The sequence below is a fragment of the Callorhinus ursinus genome, unplaced genomic scaffold (assembly GCF_003265705.2).
Source record: "Callorhinus ursinus isolate GAN/ISIS: 27379988/994484 unplaced genomic scaffold, GSC_fseal_2.0 scaffold25, whole genome shotgun sequence".
Taxonomy (NCBI): domain Eukaryota; kingdom Metazoa; phylum Chordata; class Mammalia; order Carnivora; family Otariidae; genus Callorhinus; species Callorhinus ursinus.
The window spans coordinates 16,564,710-16,585,526 of record NW_027397087.1 but is presented as its reverse complement, the minus strand read 5'-3'; the positions used below and the strand labels follow the sequence as shown (position 1 = coordinate 16,585,526).

The 20,817-nt window shown below is 35.1% G+C and overlaps 1 protein-coding gene across 8 annotated transcripts in view; it reads left to right on the top strand.

The window, feature by feature from the left end:
* GABPB1 (GA binding protein transcription factor subunit beta 1) overlaps window positions 1-18,100 on the top strand; it is a 63,763-nt gene extending 45,663 nt beyond the window's left edge. For 6 of the 8 annotated variants that reach the window (XM_025883902.2, XM_073876992.1, XM_073876987.1 and 3 more), the window contains exons 7-9: window positions 6,887-7,072; window positions 9,885-10,000; window positions 16,602-18,100. In XM_025883902.2, coding sequence (XP_025739687.1) covers window positions 6,887-7,072; window positions 9,885-10,000; window positions 16,602-16,754 — 455 coding nt within the window. In that variant the 3' untranslated portion in view covers window positions 16,755-18,100. The remainder of the gene's footprint in view (window positions 1-6,886; window positions 7,073-9,884; window positions 10,001-16,601) is intronic. The other 2 variants (XM_073876993.1, XM_073876988.1) reach the window with 1 other exon arrangement.
* Window positions 18,101-20,817: the final 2,717 nt, after the last annotated feature.

Genomic DNA, 20,817 nt, shown 5'->3' with positions numbered 1-20,817 from the left:
AGGAAGTAGCATGCCAGCACTGCCGTTAAAGGATGGTGAATGATGATAAACAATATCAATAGCTGGTTTAGACCAGGTTTTACTTTGACACGTAAGCAAAATAGTTCTTGCTATAATTATTATGTAAGTAAATGTCTTTTTATTTAGGGAATTTAGAAAACTTCACAACATTATTATTCTTACTGAAGTTTAGGCCATTATATTTGGCTTATAAAAGTGCCTATAAAAGAATAATTTATTGTCACTCATTATTTAAATTCGTGCTTTTTTTCAATTTGTGCCCAATAATAACAGTAATGACAACAGATCATTGAGTGCTTACTTGTGTGCTGTGCCCTGTGATAAATGTTTTATTTATGATCTCCCTGAATCCTCACCAAAAAGCTTGAAGATCTATATTACTGGATTTGACTCTTTAAGGTGTACTGATTGAAAGATGTGTTTTTTTTCAGGGAGGAAAAAATGTACCTATTTCTCTCTCCTCTCTCTCTCTCTCTCTCTCTCTCTCTCTCTCTCTCTCTCTTTTCATTATTAACTAGTGATAATAAACATTTATCTGTTGTCCAGCCTCTTCAGCATCATAATCAATGTTGGAATCTAAGCCTTTGTATTTGGGAGTTGTAAGATTTTTCAGAACTACTTTTGGCTGTTAGCAGTTATGTGCATCATCATATTGGATATGCTGCTTTTATAACCTGTGCCCAGATCTCGTTAGCATCTTTGTCATTGCATAGGCAGAGCAAAGAAAGTTAATTTTCCTGGTGGTTTCTATTTCATTAAACTTCCTATTTTTTTTTTAAAGATTTTTATTTATTTGAGAGAGCGAGAATGAGAAAGAAAGAGCACATGAGAGTGGGGAGGGTCGGAAGGAGAAGCAGACTCCCTGCTGAGCGGGAAGCCCGATGTGGGACTCGATCCCGGGACTCCAGGATCATGACCTGAGCTGAAGGCAGTCGCTTAACCGACTGAGCCACCCAGGCGCCCTAAACTTCCTATTTTTTTGTCTTTAATTAAAGGATATATCTCTGAAAATTAAGCAGCTCTTCTTGAAGGTCAGTTGAAATTTTGACATTTAGGTATTTGGCTCCATGAATTAGTCATACCAACTTCTCTGACTTCTACATTTGAAAATGTTATATATGGTCTAGTCTGAAAGACTAGGAATTTCAGTTGACTTTTATCGCATGTGATTTACAATCTTTTGTGAGCGCAGTAATTTTTCATTTCAATGTTATGTCACAGTGGAATCTTTTTGAAGGTATTTTAAGAGCTTGAATTAAGTTAAAGTTCAGGTGAGTACATTGCCACCAGTGTAAATAACTCAGCTGAGGTGTGTAATCGGATAAAGAAATATCTTCTCACAGCTCACTTTCCACATGCTCACGCTAATTATTTCTCTGCTTCATGGCTGTTCAGTTTCTCTTAACATCAATTGTCAGGCTCATCCTGATTTTAGAAAATATTTACATATATTTTTTCAAAGACATCCTAGTTAGGATCTGGGAAATAAAGTAGTACTCTCATTTTATATATGATGAAGCTGAGATTTATGAGGTTAAATAATTTTGCCCAAAGTAGCATGTCCAATTAAGTGGTGAAAGGAGTTTTGTGCTCAAGGTCTGATTGAGTCCCAACTTGTGTAACTGTGACCACTGTAATATATTGCAGTTTCTTGGTGATCAGTGGACCGGTCTCTTCTACAATGTTTATAATTTGGTTTGTGATAGGAATAACTATTTGATTATCATTTTGTCTTCTATCAAAAGCATCACTATTCTTGCCTTTACTCCTGAGGTCTGTCTGTTGAAGCAATCTGCTGAAATAAATGTTTTGTTCCTTTGTCCTTCTTTAATGGATGGGACATAGGGATTTAGATAGATAACTCATTCCAGTTCATTCCATTTTGGAAGTTACTCCAGAATGAAGACATAGAAAAGTTAAAAAAATTTTCTTTGGGAGATTGCAGCTGCTTTTTTCCTCACGAGGAAAACCACTGCCATGTAGTGGTGTACTGTGTTAATGAACAGAGGCAGTTATGTTATCCTCTTTCTACCAAAGCTTACAGGCCACTCTGTTATAGGTATTTTCCCTTTGAAAAATCAAAACTCCAGGAAACTCACACTCTTACTCCCTTTCTTTTTGCTTTAAAACAAAACAAAAATGTGCAAACAGTAAAAATTCATGGAGGGATAGATTGTGTTTTGGGTTAAAGGAATAACTCAGAACTGTTTTTGTGCTAAAATTTCCACTTACTGTTTATAAACAGCTATTCATTTATAATGAGAAAAGTATTATTTATTCATGCATTGAACAGATTTTGTTGAGTGTCTCTTATGACCTGGTTACTCTGCTTGGTGCTAGAGAGAAAATGGTGAACAATCAGATTCAATCCCAGCCCTTGTCAAACATGTGGTCTTTGGGTAGAACAAGATGTCCAGCAGTTACCCAGGTAAATAACTGTGATCAGTGCTACCTGTAAAGAAGGCAGGATTTTTCACCTAGTCTGGTGGTTCAGAGAATCTTCCTAGAGGAAGAGACATTTAAACTAAAGATGAAGTAGAAATTAGTAGAGCAAACATTGGAGGAAGAACATTTGAAGAAGAGGGACACTTGTAAATCTTTTGAGGTCGGGAAGAGCTTGTCCTTTTCAGGGCACTTCAGAGGTCCGTGTGGCTGAGCCCAGTGAGTGGGAGATAAGTCATGGTTGTTGAAGGTAAGGTTATGAAAATGATACTTTGGCAGGCTCTGAAAGGGAGTTCAGTTAGGACTCTTAATGCAATCAACTAGGGAAGAGAGTGGTGGCATGGATAGGATTTGGCAAAGAGACAAGAAATGAAAAGATTTGAGAATTATTTGGAATGTAGAATTGGAAGTTATAATTGATTAGATGTAGGCCTTACATCTGCAGCATAGTTTGGCCCTCTAAAGTAAACTCTTTCATAAAACACTATTTTATGGCTCTAGCCTGAAGTCCTATATTGATTTTGTTTTGCTTAGCCTTATTCTTTTTTGTGGCCCAGCTATATAATCTCTTGATTAAATAGATATCTGTGACTGCCCTTCTTTTTATCTTTAGGGCAACTTCTCTTTGTTAATATGGTGTTTTTCTAGAGGAGTAATGCATCTGGTAGCTGTTTCCCTCCTTTCTCCTAATAGTGAAATTTGAATCAGGTCCTTTCTGCACATTGTTTTTCTGCTGTTCCTAAAATAGATCAGTAAAAGTGAATTGGCTTTAAGGGATAAATTACTGGGCTTCATAAGGTTGTTTTGGTTTTGCTTTTTTGTTTTTAATTTCAGGTTCAATTGTAGGCCCAATACCTTTGAAATGTTTTCAGTGAACACAGTTTCTCACATTGAAACATTTATATGTAGAATTTTCAATCCTCAGATCATCTTAAAGACAGTTTTTTTCTGTCTTATTTGAATTCTATGGCATTATAATTAAGTCTTGTTGAACAAGAGATCTCCGATATTTTCAATGATGCTGTAGGCTATCTAGGCTCTCTTTATATATTACAATCTAACTTTTGATTTAGATCAATGAATATTACATTTATTTATTTTTTTATCCAGGGGTTTTACATTTAGAGGGGTGTGTGTGCGTGTGTGTATATTTTAAATAACACTCTTTTTAAAGTTTTTAGGTTTTCTCTTTTATTCTTACATGTTTCAACATTTCACTGTTGGATTGTTAAGGTTTCTGGGGGACACTTTGTCTTCTTACATAATTGGTTTCCTTATAATTTTTTCTCAAATTCCTTACTATAGTACAACTTAAAAAGAAACCTTTTTAGATGAAAGGGAGGAACTCTATTATTTTAATGATAGTCTTTGGGAATAGTGCAAAGATGAAAGTTCTTGAGTTGTGCCTTGATTTGTGTGATATCAGAAATTTCTAACATATGATTATGCTTTAAAGTATTTACTACTTGTAGTTAGCATTCAACCAGATTTCTTTTTTATATGGATATTTTTAAGAAAAATCAAAGCGATAGCTAATGCATTTGAAAACCTTAGTAGTTGTTCTATTGAATATATTACTATTTTGTGCCCTACATTTCATTTTATAATTATCTTCCTGAAATTTTCTTAAGTGCCTGGTGATAAAGCCTAATTATAGTTTAAGAGAAACAAAAATGATAGAACTCAAAACATAAAGGTGTTTTGTATTTCCAGTATTCTCTTCTGCAGTTTGTACTGTGACCTTGATTATTACCAAATAACAGAATCACAGGGTTGCAGCCAGGGCTGTTGCCATACCATGAGTACATCTTTGAAAACTAGGGTCCCCATACTTTTTTTTTCTTTAAAAGGAGCTCATAGATACCCATGGTGTTCTGTTGGGGGTTGGTAGCAACTTAGCATGTTTCAGAGCACCTGTGCATCTGAATGGTAGGTAACAGGACTCAGGAGAGAATGGTTTTATTTAATTGCACTTTTGGTAAAATGTTACCTCAGATAATCTATGAAAAAAACCCATATTATTTAGAAATAGTTTTCATGTGATTTCTTTTTTCAGAATTATTTTGAATTGTTCTTTATTTTGTATAATTATTTATAATTATTTTTCAGATTTATATATTAAATGTTATATTAAAACTTTTTTTAGATTGACAGTTTTCAAGCCCATAGAAAAATTGGAGGATAAACTTTATACCTTTTACCTGTACTTACCACCTGTTACAATCTTGCCACACCTGCCACACCCACACATACCTGCCACACCCACACACACCCACACACACACTTTTATTATGCCCAATTATCTGCAAGTGGGCTGCAGATATCATGACATCTCACCCTTAAATACTTCAGCATATATCTCCCAAAAACAAGGACAGCGTGTTTCATATTCATAGCTCCATTGTATTTCCTAAAAACATCAACATTAACTTAGTAACAGTTATCTGACATGTCCACGTTCAAGTTTCCCCAGTTATCCTCAGAATATCCTTTAGAAAGTGTTTTTTATCCAGGATCCAGAGTTCACACATTGTATCTGGTTGTGTCTCTTTCGTCTCCCCCCAGCCTAGGGCAGCCCCTACCACTTCCCTTGTTCTTTTTGACATTGAAATCTTTGTAGAGTCTGTGCCCATTGTGTGCACGATCATTTCGTTCTGGATTCATTTGCTTAATAATAATTAGATGCAGGCCAAACCTTTCCAGGAAGAATACAAGTGCTATTGTGTAATGTCCTGTTGCATCACATCAGGAGGCACATATAAGGCCATCCCTATCATGACTGCTTGGTGAGAGTGGTCACTGCCAGGTCTTTATAGACATCTTTCCCCTTACTAATCTTTGAGAATATATGAATATCGTGTTTCTTGAAACATTTCAGTGGTTTTAACATCCGTTGGTGACCCTTGTTTGAATCGATTATTACATTGGAGGTTACGATGATAATTTTTCTTATTTTGTTAATTAGATGTCATTCTTCTATCAAGAAGATCTTTTAAAGAGGGCACGTATTGAATGGAGCACTGGGTGTTATACACAATGAATCATGCAACACTACATCAAAAACTAATGATGTATGGTGATTAACATAACATAATAAAATAAAATTAAAAAAAAAGATCTTTCCTCTTTCCCCCTTTCTCTCCTTTTTCATGAAGTATTATGGACAAATGGATTTTTAAAGATTCATTATGTTTTAATCCATTATTGTCATTATTCCTTTTTTTAATTAAGTTCAATTAGCCAACATATAGTACATCATTAGTTTTTGATGTAGTGTTCCGTGATTCATTAGGTGCATATAACACCCAGTGCTCATCACATCACGTTCCCTCTTTAATACCCATCATTATTCCTTTTGATGCTTCTTTGTTGAAGTGTATGTAATATGCATACAGAAAAGTGCACAGATCATAAGTGTATAATATCATGAATTATCTCAACGTGATTACTCCTGTATAATCACTGCTTAGTTCATAAATGGGAAGAACACAGTATATATTTTGTATCTGACATATCACTGAGCATGATTTTTGTCAGATTTATCCATGTTTTGTATTTAGTCATTTTAATTGCTGTGTAGTATTCCAGTGTATGAATTACCACAGTCTGTTTATCCATCCTCCTTTTGATGGCCATCTGGTTGGTTTCAAGTCTTTTACTATCATGAGTAAAACTGCAATGAATGTTCCTGTACATATGTCTTTTGGGAGCAGTAGTTGGGCATAGGATTGCCTGTGGGAAAGGATTTTGGCAGCATTAAATTGTGATTTCTTTACCTAGGCAAAGCCAGGGGTGCTGCTTTCAGCTGCCAAAATCCTCTCTGGGTCTCTCACAAAATATTAAGAACACAGTTTTGGATTTATTTATATAAATGTTAATATATTGTATTATTCATTATCCTACAGTACTCGATCTGTGTGCCACTTACTATCAAGGCAACCCTTGCTCATACAATCCAAACACGGAATACTGTTTATTGTGCTTACTTGAAAAAATACAAATCTTCTTGTTTCATCGAATATGGAAATGCACATCAACTCATGTAAATATAAATGGAGTATAACCACGTACAAAATTCTCTTTTGGATTATAGAATTTTATTAAGCAGGTGTAACCTTTGTTATATCTGTTACCTTAGGAGATTTTATAAATTCTATACCTCAGATAACTAAATGAAGAGATACTGTTTTTTTAAATATACACGTGCATAGTTAGCACTCACTTAATTGTAAATTTTGGGACTTGTAGTCGATGGCTTGCATAGATATGTACAGCGCCACTGCAGAGTGAATTTAATAAAAACCATGTAAAAGCTTTTCTGTGTCACAAAAAAAGAGAAAACAAAAGTAGCAAAGCAAAAATAAACTTCTAGTCATACTTTTATGTATGTTCACTGATTTTTACATATATATTTTTTTTCCAGTAGTGGCTACGGAGGAAGTAGTTACTGCAGAATCTGTGGATGGTGCCATTCAGCAAGTAGTTAGTTCAGGGGGTCAGCAAGTCATCACAATAGTCACAGATGGAATTCAGCTTGGAAATTTGCACTCCATTCCGACCAGTGGAATAGGTCAGCCCATCATTGTGACCATGCCAGATGGACAACAAGGTTGGTAGTAGGCGTGTGCATAAAGTTGGAATTTATTCTCAATGCTTAGGAAATTGTGATGTCAGAGCATTTATTTTTGCCTTAAATTATATTTTTGTAACCTTTTGCAGCAGACTTGATTGGCTAATTTTATTTGCTTGGATTAGTATTGAAATTAACTTGCTTTTTCTGAGTATATATTAGGTGGAAAGAAGAATTGGCTCACAAGTATTCTGGTTGGAAAATGAGCTTAAGTAAACAATTCAGAATCTGCTTTAGATAATAATTCCTTATGCCATTTATTGCAATTCAGATATCATACAGTCTTTTAAAAATACCATGTAAGAAAAGGCTCCTTAGAAAGAAGATGGACTTAGGACTTGTGGTAGGAATGTGGTAGCCACTTTTAGTAGCTTTGTTGGCAATTTTCCCATTTTTTCCCTCTTGGAAACCACTGAGAGTAGTAAAATAGATTAAACAAAAGGCTGAGAAAACCATAGAATTCCACATCTTAAGTGTTGCCAAAACCATCTAAGACTATTAGAGCCAGGGCAAGAGAACCTTCATGAAAACTTACAGTGGTGCATCAGGAAAAGAAAAGAGATTGAGCTAAAAAATTCTCAATAAATACGCACTCAGCAAGACGGGGCCCAGTCTGCGTAGGAGGTGCTGTGAGCAGGGCTGAGGTAGAATAGGGCATGAATGCTGGGGGAAGCAGAAAGAGAAGGTGCAGAAAATTCCTATCCGAGCAAGCATTGCCATGTACCCAGTCCCCCGCAACAAAAAAAAAATGTGTGTGCACATGCATAACCTTTTAGAAAATGATTAGGATTGCAGAGATTGTGTCCCTTCATGGCTAGTGAAAGACCAGAGCTAAAGGTTTGGTTTAGAGTGACAGAGGAGGTATGGCATTATAAAGCGACTGGGTCTCAGGGAAAAAGTTTGTCTCTATAGCAGAAGAAGAGGAACCCCTTGACTTGTGAAGCCTGGGAAGCCATTCTCTTCTTTTCTGCAGAAATCTCTGATGGCTAGTCCAAGATTTGGATCAGGCCCAGATGCTTTCACAAAGCTTCAAAGAACTTAATTCTAATTATATAAAAATAAGAAAACTTTCACAGTTTGTATCAAGCAGATATAATGTTTCTAATACCTGACCATTATACAGACAGACTAATCTCATCCCAGGAACAAATGGAAAGAAATGTCACGTTTTTGGTTGAGAAGATTCACTACCATAAAGCTCTCCATTCTTCCTGAGTTAATTTATAAATGTAATGTAATATGGAAAAAAAAAAGACTGTTTTAGTTTGCTAGGGCTGCCACAACAAAATACCACAGACTGAACGACTCAACAGAAACTTACCTTCTCACAGTGCTGGAGGTTTGAAGTCCAAGATCAAGGTGTTGGCAAATTTGGTTTCTTCTGAGGCCTTTCTCCTTGGCTTGCAGATGGCTGCCCTCTCACTGTGTCCTCATGTGGTTGTCCCTTAGTCTGTTTGTGTTGTCTGTGTCTTAATCTCTGCTTCTTCAAAGGACACCAGTCATATTGGAGTAGGGCCCACCCACCTGACCTCGGTTTGCCTTATTTACCTCTTTAAAGGCCCAATCTCCAAGTAGAGTCACATTGTGAGGTACTGGGGGTTAGCACTGAAGCATTTGAATTTTGAGGAGGACACAATTCAGCCCATAACAGAGACCAACAGGTTTTTTCCTGGAACTAGTCAAGCAGATTCTGAAGTTTATATTAATGGGGAGGGGTAGGGAAGAAGAATAAGGAAAATTGGGAAAGAAGAGCAATGAGAGGAGCTTACTAAATATTAAGATAAACTTTTAAAGCCTCCCCAATTCAAAAGTGTGTAACTGACATGTGAATATATACAGACTATGCAGACAGTTCAGTGAAGCAGATATAAGGTTCTCAATTCTTCTTGGGTTAATTTATAAGTGTGATATAATATGAGTTAAAAGAAATAAAACACTTTAATTCTCAGTATCACTTATGTTTTAAATTCCAGTGTACTAAAAATTTTACTTTTTTCATTTCTGCTTACATTTGTAAATGACGGAGTTTTTAATATTTTGATAAAAAACTTTAAAGGCTTTACCACAATTGTAATTTTTCCCCATTGATTATTAAAATTGCTATGCACGGTTCCAGCTTGCACAGTCGTTTGTATGGTCCCATACTGCTTGCTATGCAGAGCAAGGACAGCCTCTCTCTCTCTGTATATATGTCTACATCTGTATAAAGAAATACTAAAAATTAGGGACAAAGTCCAACAACCCAAAAGGAAAACAAACGAAGTTTATACACAGACAGTATTCATAATGGTGTGTCCACACAGTGGAATACTCAGCTAAATAAAACCAAGTGCTATATGTACTGATGAAAGATACCCTAGGTGCCTGGAGTGAAGAAAGCAGAGGCAGAACAGTGTCTCTGTTGTATGTATGCTGCCTTTTGTATAAGACAGAAAAGCGAGAATGTATGTTCATGTTGGTTTTTATATAAATTAACACAAGAACAATAATAAGAAACTAATAAAAGTGATTCTCTATTATGCTTATTGTTTTGATTTTCAGCCATATAATGAATATGTTATCTATCTATAAAAATTTAAAAAGTAGGTACTTTAAACAATAAATAGTATTCATTAAAAATGTACCCTGAAGACAAATATGGATATCCTCATAAAAAGAAAATTAATGCTTTTAAATTATTGTTTTGGGACATCTTTATTTTAGATGAGTTGCATCAAAATGTCATGACTAGTTTTATTTCTACTAAAACCTATCTGAAAATGAAGTAACGTATACATTTTTTTAATTTCAGTATTAACAGTACCAGCAACCGACATTGCTGAAGAAACTGTTATAAGCGAAGAACCACCAGCCAAGAGACAATGTATCGAAATAATTGAAAACCGGGTGGAATCTGCAGAAATAGAAGTAAGGAGTCTTTTACCCGGTGTGTTTTGCTGCAGTCATCCAAAATAAATTCAGTTTGCTTTTCCATATAATTTCTTTTTTGGTCTTTTATATTTATTACTGACAGTGCTGTTTTGATACAGAATGAAAGTATAGTATTATTTTGTCTAACGATTTGCTTATACATATAGCAAACCCTCAATAAATACATATTGAATGAATGAATGAATGAGTGAAGAATTTGTTTATAACAAAGTCTGTCATCGTGGTAACATTGTAATGAATTTGGTTCTTGCACTCCATCCTTTATTTTCTATTAAATTTACATGCATCATTCTCACAAGTCACTAAAGGAAATGTCACTGTATATTGATAAAAAACATTCTTTTCTTTTGAAAGTGAAATGCAAATGCCTATTTGGGCTGGAGGATCCTTTTAAAAAAGGTTGATGTTTGTTGACTAGGTTATTTTTTAAAAAGCCATAAATAACTGCTTATTTCACTATTAAGTTCTTTAATAAGGAATTTAAATTTAGACTAGTTGTTGATAGGATTCAGCTTTTTCCCCACCTTCCAAACTAGTTTGGAAGTGTAACCAAACCATAGTGCCTCACGGGTTTTTTTCTCACATGACTGTAAACAAAACTGTGTTCCCTGAATTTGGTATTAACTCACATAAAGTGAAAATAAAATTATTCCTGAATAACTTTGGAAGATCAGTTGCAGTGTAAAGGACACTGGACTTGAAATTAAATGAGCTGGATTTGAATTCCATCTCTTGCCCCATTAGCTTTGAGGCAAGTTATCTTACCTTTCTGAATTTGTTTTATTTCCTCTCAAATTGGAGTTTTGGATAACAATATCTGCATTTTGGAGATTTTTATCAGAATTTAAAAAGTCAGCATACTCATAATACACATATTCATAATATCTGATATATGTAATCAGTAAATGTTGCTGAATATCTTAAATAGTAAAAATGTTGGTGAACATCTAGGAATTCTTAAGTATCTTGTTTCATAGAAAAGAGGATTTTTTTTTTAAAGTCACTAAAAAGCAACATAAAACTCTGACTGAGGACAACTAGAATATATCTTTGCTCCAGTTCATTTAAGTGAAATGCTGGTACATCTTTAAGCCACAATCACAAAGAATATATTATTGAGTTAACAAGAATCTGATTTATGGCTTAACCAGAATGTTTGGTAAAAGTATGACTTTAATTATCGAGGGTAAGGTGTTTTGTTTCTTCAAAATTTAAAATGATATTCAGCACACAGAAGTTCTTACAAGCTAGCAATTTATTCCATTGAACAGTATCAATATACTTATTATTTGGTAATCTTTTAAGTATATATTTTTTATGTCATGATAATTTCTGGCACATAAGGTGAAAAAAATTTGTCCTGTACTTTCCTTTAACTTTTTTTTTTTGCTTTAACTATTTAATAAAACATTTTTAAATTACTTGAATTTTTATTAAACATAAACTTACTAAATTCAACAAATTATATATTTAAATCAATGAATGTGCAGCCTGTACCTTTATTTACCTAATAACCCATAAGAGTTGCTGTTTTCCTCAAAGGTCAGCCTGATTCCCCTCTTAGTCTTTCAGAGACCAGGAAGAATAATTACAGGTAACAGGAAAGTATGAATTGAGGTATATAAATTAACTAGAACCAAGGCTAGAACTTCAGGGAGATGGAGGTTTGGTTTGGTTTGGTTTGGTTTGGAGGTTTGGTTTAAAGAAGTGTTTTGTTTGTTTTATTTTGTTTTTAGTAATTAGAGCTTTCTGGTCATGGAACTCTCATTCTCCATCACCAGAGTGTTCAAGCCAATGTTGCACGATCTCTCTAGAGTTCCTACAGAGAGACCTTGAAGCATACAGTGAGTCTAGATGGTAGAGGGGGGCTGGGGATATAGAATGAAGAGAGGCCTCCAATGTTTTCATCAAACCAGGTAATCATTTCCTTATAATACATAGAGTGGTGCTTTTGAACTTACTTCCTTAGATGACCAATGGAGTTGTCTTGGGGGCAGACTTTTATACTGTAAGTGACAACTTAACCATTAACTAAAAAAATTTCTTGCAGGCAGTGATTCTCAACTGGGGCATTTTTGATCCCAGGTGACATCTGGCAATGTCTGGAGACATTTTGGGTTGCCACAACCAGGGGCGTGCCCCTGACCTATAGGGGATAGAGGCTGGATATGCTGCTAAACATCCTACAATGCACAGGAGAGCCCCCACAGTAAAGAATTATCTGGTCCAAAAATATTCATGTTGAAATTGAGGAACTCTGCTCTATGAGAATTAAAAAATCAACTCATTATACAGAATCTAACATGTTTGAATTTTCTCTGCATGTGTGTGTCCACAACTACCAAAGTGACTGTTTATAAATCAAGTGTTAAGAATTTATATTTACAGTTTCCTAACTAACACTGGAGAGGTTTATTAATACTCTCTACAAAATTGGTTTAAATTGTAGAAAATGTATTATAAATGCTGAAACTTTTATATATGCATTATAACAATATAGGAAATGAAATAGATTTGCTTTTTGAAGGGGAGGTATGAATAAGACACCAAATTGCAATAATGTATATCATATCACCCCCTTGCTATTACTGCACTAAAGATATTTTTGGAAGCAGTGTGCTATATATGGAATCAGTGAATTCTTTTGTAATGTGGGAGGGAAGAAATATATAATTAGTGCATTAGAAGTAACAGGTTTTTTCTGTTACTTAGTTGTGTGAATTCAGGAAATACCTTTACCTTTTCTTTGCTATGGAGGTTAGAGATGAATATGTTTATTAGCAAGTTTGTTTATTTTTAATGAAATATTTGTGTCTTCTAACCATTGATAGATTGAGATCCTTAGTGTTCTTTTTAAAAAATTGTTTCCTGTAAACTTTACACAGTGTTTTATTTGATGCAGGTTTTTTCAGTCTATTTTCCTTTTATTGATATTCTTTTGATCTATCAAAGTTGAAAATGTTCTATATTCCTATCTCTTTTTTTAAAGATTTTCATTTATTTGAGAGAGAGTGAGCAAGAGGAGAGAGAACACTAGCTGGGGAAGAGTAGAGAGGGAAAGGGAGAAGCAGACTCCCTGCTGAGCAGGGAGCCCTACTCAGGGCTTGATCCCAGGACTGCAGGATCACTATCTGAGCTGAAGGCAGACACTTAACCGACTGAGCCTCCCAGGTTCCCCTCCTATCTCTTTTTGCGAAATTTTTCTTTTAGGGCTGGAGTAGGCAAAGGGCCAGATAGCAAATACTTTCAGCTTTGTGGACTGTCCAGTCTGTGCTTCACTACTCACTTTTGCCATTGTAGTGGGAAAGTAGTCATAGACACTTTGAAAATGAGTAGGCATGCCTTATTTCAGTAAAACTTTATAAAAACAGAATCATATCTAGTCCATGGCACTTGGAAAATTGATGTTTACACACGAGGAAACAGCTCACACGCTCTGCCCAGTTTCTGTCTCTCTTTTTTTTTTAAAGATTTTATTTATTTATTTGACAGAGAGAGAAAGAGCACAAGTGGTGGGGGGAGGGGCAGAGGGAGAAAAAGACTCCTGGCTGAGCAGGGAGCCCGATGTAGGGCTCGATCCCAGGACCCTCGGATCATGACCTGAGCCGAAGGCAGACACTTAACCAACTGAGCCACCTGGGTGCCCCAGTTTCTCTCTTTTTAAACAAATATTTAATGGTTAAGAATATGGGTATATTTTAAAATTTTCTGATTGTGTTATCTTGGTCAGGTTATTTAACCTTTTAAAGCTTCGTTTCCCCATAAATAACAGGGAGGAAATAACAGCACCTACATTATCAGATTGTTGTGAAGCTTAAATGAGACCCATGTAAAGGACTAGTACAATCATGGGCATATAATAAGTGCTCATTAAGTGTTAGTTGCTTTTATTATCTTCCAAAATTTATATAGAAGTATGGTAAGAGATAAACCACTATAATGACTTTTTGCCTTATAATAGCTAAGGTAAAAATAAATTTGAATAGTAGAAAAATAAAAATAACATTGTTTCGAGAGAATCGCTGCCAGCTGAAGCCGAATTCACGAATTTTATTTGAAAATAAAAAAGCAAACTCAAGTCTTCCCTTGCCCTTCCCTTACAAGTTACTCCATTGCTTGGCTTTGGAATTGTGTAAGATAAATATCTTCTCAATTGCTACCAAATTGAGATTATCATCAGAATTTACTTTTTTGCAATTCTTCAGTGTTAGACTGTTAAAGGAAAAATACTTTAGTATTACATATTATTAGGTGAAGGTATGTTTATTTACAAATGTCAAAGTCCTTTTTACTGTGCTTTTATTGCAAAAGGTCAAAGCTATATGATTGGTATTTCTATTTAAATATAAATCTCAAATGTCAGTCTTTTGGACTATTCATGTGTGAAACAACCAAATTACTGTTTACGTTAAGGAAATGTCTTGCGTATAATATATGTTCAGGAAACATTTAACAAATTTGTAAACAAAAGATATCAGTAAATAAGTGATATTTTCCACTTTTTAGAGATTTTTATTTGCTTTGAAAAGTGAGATGGCAAGAAGATTCTCTCCCCAAACACCTATATTCTTGAGAAGTAAAAAATGGAAACACTTAAAAGAAACTTTAATAATGTTAACTATGCTTTCAATCTTGAGGACTAAGTGTACTCAAAGAGTAGTGCTAATGACCTTTATCTTTCAGGTTTTACAGATACAGTCAAGAAATGCAGTGTAACATGAATCTTTTATTTGGTCTAGTAGGCAGAAGGGAGCTGTCTTTTTCATTTATAGGAAGATATATTCTAATTGAAATAAAAATATGCAACAAGGAAAACAAACTGTATTTACTGTTAGACTGCCTCACTCAGTTTGCTTTCATCTGCTGAGTAATTGTGAATCCCTTGCTGTTTCTAAATGTTAATGAATAGCTAGTACGAGGAGATACCTTAGAGTTAGAGAATGTGTTCCAGTATTTCCTACCAAATTCAAAACTTTTGTTATCAAAGGATCTTATTTCTTAACACATGTAAAATTTTAAAACACTTGTGCATGTCCATGAGTGTTCCTGCCAGAGGTGGTGGTCAAGCGCCCGGAGAAGCAGCACCCCTCCCCCACCCTTTCCATTGGCGTGCTCAAAGTTCTCCAGAGTTCACTGCCAAGGTAGTGGTGGTGTTTACTTGAGGCTCAACTCTTGGGTGTCTTTTCTGACTTGTTCCTACTCTGCCATCTTGCCTGGAGAAAGGGTAAGAAGGGGGTAAGAAAAGGGTAGCAGGGTAAGGCGTGGCATTTCTTAAATTGGAGTTTGTTTCTTCTTGTACATTTTGTGCAAATGGAAGATTTGGAGACTACTTGTGTCATCAATCATTCCCACATTTGGTGGACTTGGGGAAACATACGTGTTGGATCTAGATTCATTCCCAGTATGGGGAAGGGAATGGGATCAAAGGAAGGAAGGAAGGAAGGAGTATTACACTTGCTCCACCTTGGAGACCATGTGAATAGTGAAGGGGAGGGAATCTTTTTGTGTTCACAATGGACCAGAGTCAAGGAAGTAGTGGAAGAGACCCTCATACTCTCCGCTTCCCCGGTAGGCTGTTGACCCTCACCTTCAGTTGTGTCTTGTCCAGTGTGACCCTGGCGTTTCTTATGATCAGTCATGGTCCTACCCGGAGCCCCCATCCCACTAAGAGATCCTGGGCCTCTCAAATGAAGTTGAACTTGAGCCTCTGCAGGTTGAACTTTTGTCCATGTGCATACTAGAGACATGACAAAGGAGTCTGAAATGTTTTCCCTTCGGCAACTGAATAGGGGCAGAATGGGGAGGAGAAAGGGTATCATTTTTATTGGACTAGGTTTATGTTTAGCTCTCAATTTATTGAGGAATTTAATACATATATTTTATATTTGCATAATTTAATGAATCTCAGTAAAGAAATTAGTATTTTGTTTGTTTGTAAAATGGGATAATTTAGGAAACATTAATCTAGACCAACAGTCTTTGTTTTACCAATGAGGAATCTTGCTTGTTAGCAGAGAGGAAGATAGTGTTAAAAGCAGTAATATTAGAATCTCGTAAACCCAACTGTATTACCATGGAAAAGCTACCTCATCTCTGAGCAACATTTTCCTCATCTGTAAAATGGGCATAATCGCTGTCTTAGAGGGTTGTTATTGGCAGTCACCTTATTTAGTCACACAATGAGTACTCACTAAGTATTAACTTTTATAATTTATTATACCTGTACATAAAAACATCACAGAGGTGTGAAGAGGTATATTTCTCTCTTAAAGCTCTTCACTAGTTTTTGTCATACATATGAAAGTATAGGTCCACAGTCTGGGTTCATTATGTTAATCTTATTTTTAATTAGGGAATGATTTCTTGAGGCCAGAAACTAATCTCTGTCAGAGTGTGGAGCACAAAATTTGGGGCTTGAATTATTAATGAATTGGTTGACAAGGCAAGACATCTCGGAAATATCATCAATAGGTGGCTACATCTAGCTCCTACGGATTTTTCTGTTTGCAGGATGCATGCTTGTATGTGTTAATCGTGTATTCATGCAAACATTGAAAAAACCTTTTTTTTCAATTAGGAGAGAGAAGCTCTTCAGAAACAGCTGGATGAAGCAAATCGAGAAGCACAAAAATATCGACAGCAGCTTCTAAAGAAAGAACAGGAAGCAGAGGCCTACAGACAAAAATTAGAAGCTATGACTCGTCTTCAGACTAATAAAGAAGCTGTCTAATTAACTACGAACACGTAGTTTGAATTTACTTTTGGTTAAGAAAGAACACAGTCTTGAACTGTACACCGCAGGAAGCCAGGATAACAGAAGAGACTACGGATTGACGATCGGACTTAAGCCATGAGCTCTGAATCCTTGTAACATAAAACTCTACTTTAGACATTGTGAAATGTATTTAAAACTGAATTCTGTAAATAGTTTTTGTTTTTTTTACAGTTCCAAATGAGTTATAAAGATTGTTGAAGAGATCCAAAAACACAATAAGCCACTGTTTTTGTGAATTCTTTTTGATTTTAGTATGAACCTTAATTTCTCAGAAACAGAACAGTTTTAAGGGTGATCGTTGTTGATTAGACCAAATGTTATATAATAATTATGTGGTGGACTGATGCTGGAATTACTCCTGTAGGTATAAACTTCTATATGAAAAGAAGATTTCTCCCAGGAAATCTTTGTACAGCTTTAAGTTGTCTCAGATTCTCTGAAAACATTTTTTAGAAAGCAGATTTTTATATTTGTTCAATTTCAGCTATACCCAAGTAGATTTACATGTATATGAAGCAAATATTTTTTAAACTTTCTGTTTGTACATATTCTGCATGTTTTATAATTTCAAAATGCATCACTTGCATAGGTATTTTTCCCACAAAGATGATGAAAGTGAACTGGGGGAAAAATACTTTTATTCTGTAGGTCATTGAAAGTTAAGTAAGCTAGCAGCTGGTTTTATTGGAATGACAATGTTCTTAGAAGGAGCAGCTTACAAGATAACTTGAATTTGCAAACTGCAAAATCTATGCTTTTTTGAAAATTTCATAGTGGGGACGTGAAACTGTATTCTGTGCCTTCCATCATGATTTCCACATGAAAGCACTTTAAGGCACTGGATTTTAAGATAATGTTTTTGGAATACTCAGAGCATATGGGTTTCTGAAATATTTCATGGACTCATTTCCCCCCAGGAACTTATTCTTATGGTAAAAAAAAAATGCTTTTGTATGTAGAACAAGAACTTTTTGTACTACAGTGATGCTGGATATGTCTAACATAACTTTTACTTTTCCCTGTGAAAGCTGTATGTCTGTGCTGTGTGTGACTTGCTCTCATCACAATATCATTGAATTCCACAATGTATGGACATTAAACTCTGACATACTGTTCATTCTTTTTTGTAAAACATAACTTCAAGCTCTTTTTCTTGCTTTATTTTTTAATGTCTTATGCTTTATGAACATGTTTAACCCTAAGACCCTTCTAGATTACATATCTGTATAAAGAAGCAATTACCCTTAAAACTGTACTCTGGCCTACTTTTCTATTTTACAATTAAATATCTTTTCCACATACATTCAGTGTAGACTTATATTTTGACCACACATTAAAAATCCTATTCTGTATGTTACAGCCATATTCCACCAGAATGAGAATATATATATTCTTCACACTGTGTCTTACAAAACCTTGAGGTAATTTCTTGGGAAGTTGCTCGCTCTCTCACTGGCGTTATTATAGTTGATAAGGTAATAAAAGGATCTGTGAACTCAGCCTCATACTTGCTATTGGGAAACATAGAAAGGTTTGAGAGCAGTTTTAAGAACTCTAAAAAGAGAAAAAGACCTTTTCAGTTTTCCACTAAATTTGACACATATTTTAAATTATCTGAATAGGTTTTACAAAAGCGAAGCCATATTTTCCGTAGCATGAAGCTACTTTTTCTGGGTCTTTTCTTACTTTAGTGCATTTATGGGTTTGTTAGGCGGAGTGCCTTTGGCATATGCAGTGCTGGAGTGGAGAAGGACCAGTATGTTTACCCCAGAGTGCAAGCCACTGTAGACTTTGCTTCCAGACTGGATTGGCCCCAAAGAGCCCTGAGACAGTGTTGGAAATGAGCCCCTGAAAACTGATTTAATACGCTCTTTGATTCCTAGTCTCCTCTTGTGCTAGAGACTTTATCTGGTACAAGAAGGAATTTTGATTTATAGTAACATTTGACATAGATGGGAAAAAAATAAATTGGTACTTAAAAGGACTAAGTCTATGACAGTATCAGGTAAATACTCAGATGTCTTTGGGAGAAGTTCACTTCTTTCAGTGTTATGTTGGACTTGTATAATTCCTCAGTCATCTACACCTGATCCAGTGTGCTACGAAATCAATAGGCAAGAATTTATAAGAAATTTAAAATGGGTTTATTTTTTTAGCTTCTGTTTTCAGGTGGGCTGGAAAAGCTTTGCTTTCTAATTCTCGGTGTTTTGAACAGAAGTTGAAAGGAAGTGACAGAATAAAATAGAAGTTTTCAGAAATCCATACTTAATGTATTTCCTCTACATAATGATGGTTTTGTAGTTAAAGGTCATTTGGTTGCCACATTGATGGTTAATTATTTCCACTGATGTGTGAACAAACACCTTTTAGAGCAGCCTTACTCAACTTGGGTTCTGGGAGGGAATCAAGATCTATGCCGTAAGTGTCAGGGCCTAAAGAATTAATATCTTATAATAAATTTGCTTCTTTCCTGTGCATCTAGTATACTTACATACTACCTAGACATGGAGCTTATTAGATGTCTTGATTACCTAATGACTTGGTTCAGATTTAACTTCCCTGTGTACAGTCATTGGAACTCTAGGATTGCAAATTCTAAATTGGATCTGTGATACTTTCGGAAAGCCTCATCTGGCAAGTAGTATCTGCAGGGACTGTGCTTCTTAACTAATTTTAATTTATGGTTATTTATTTTATTTATATCCTAATTACTTCCCATAAGGGCTTGTGATGTCATCTGTTTTTATTGGCTTTTAGGAATAATTTTCTTAACGTCAATCTTTCACGATATGAATGGCAGACTAGTACTCTATTCTTTTACTCTGACACTAGAGTGTTCTATTTCTTTACGGTGGTGGAGGGAGCTATGGAGCTTTCCTCTGTGACATTCAAAAGAACAAAGTTAAATGGAGGAGGGAATAAATGTGAAATCTCATGCCATTTTTGTTTATGACAAAAAGATTTGTATATATTTTTATCCAAAACATATCGCTAATGAAAATCTATGCAGTATATTTTTCTTCAACATGATTATTTATGATGTTAATTATTGAAAATTAGAAGAAACCCTTGCCTTTCCTTGTTATAACAGGAATTGATGGGTTGATAGACCTATTCATGGGTGCTTTGTGCTGATATGACTGATTTTTTTCTGTTTTACTCTATACATAGCTTCTTCCTGATAAAATCTATAAAATTGTCTTTGCACTTTAATACCTGGAAGACCTTGAGAACTGACTCAAAATATATCAAGAAGAAAAACCTCAGATAGAATCACAAAACAATTGGAGGAACCTTTGTGGATGAGTTTCATATGGAACCCATATGGATGGGTTCCCAAGGCACTAGCACTCAGGCTTATATAGCAAATAGAAAAAAAAATCTTTTCTATTCACCTAGCTTCTATTGAATAAATAACTCCTCCAGCATGTCAGATCAACTTAGGAATGAACTAACTAATAAATTTGTTATTTCATTAAGTAATATTTACTGTACTTGGATTCATTATAGATAGCTAGTCTGTTGTAGTTTTGAATGATGTTTGCTATTTACTTTCTCCGTGTTAAATGAGAACATCTCAGTGCACGTGGATTCAGTTTGACGTAAGTAAGCTCCCTAAATTCATTCTCAGATTACTCTGTAGAACCCATGATGGAAAACACAGTATTATCACTGGAAATATGCTTCTGGTTCCAAATCAAAATTTTTATGACTTGTTAAAACTATTTTCCAAATACAGAGATATACAGAGAGATGGTCTTAATAGTTTTTTTTTTTTTAATCATTTTGGTAACCTGAGCACCTTTAAAAATATTACAACTGAATGATAAATATTGAATATATTTTGGGTATATTTCCTGAGGACTCTTCATTTTTATTTTTTTTTTAAGGTTTATTAGAGAGTGAGTGCAGGAGTTGGGGGAGGGGCGGAGGGAAAGAATCTCAAGCAGACTCCCCATTGAGCACAGAGCCTCACATCGGGCTCGATCCCAGGACCCTGAGATCATGACCTGAGCTG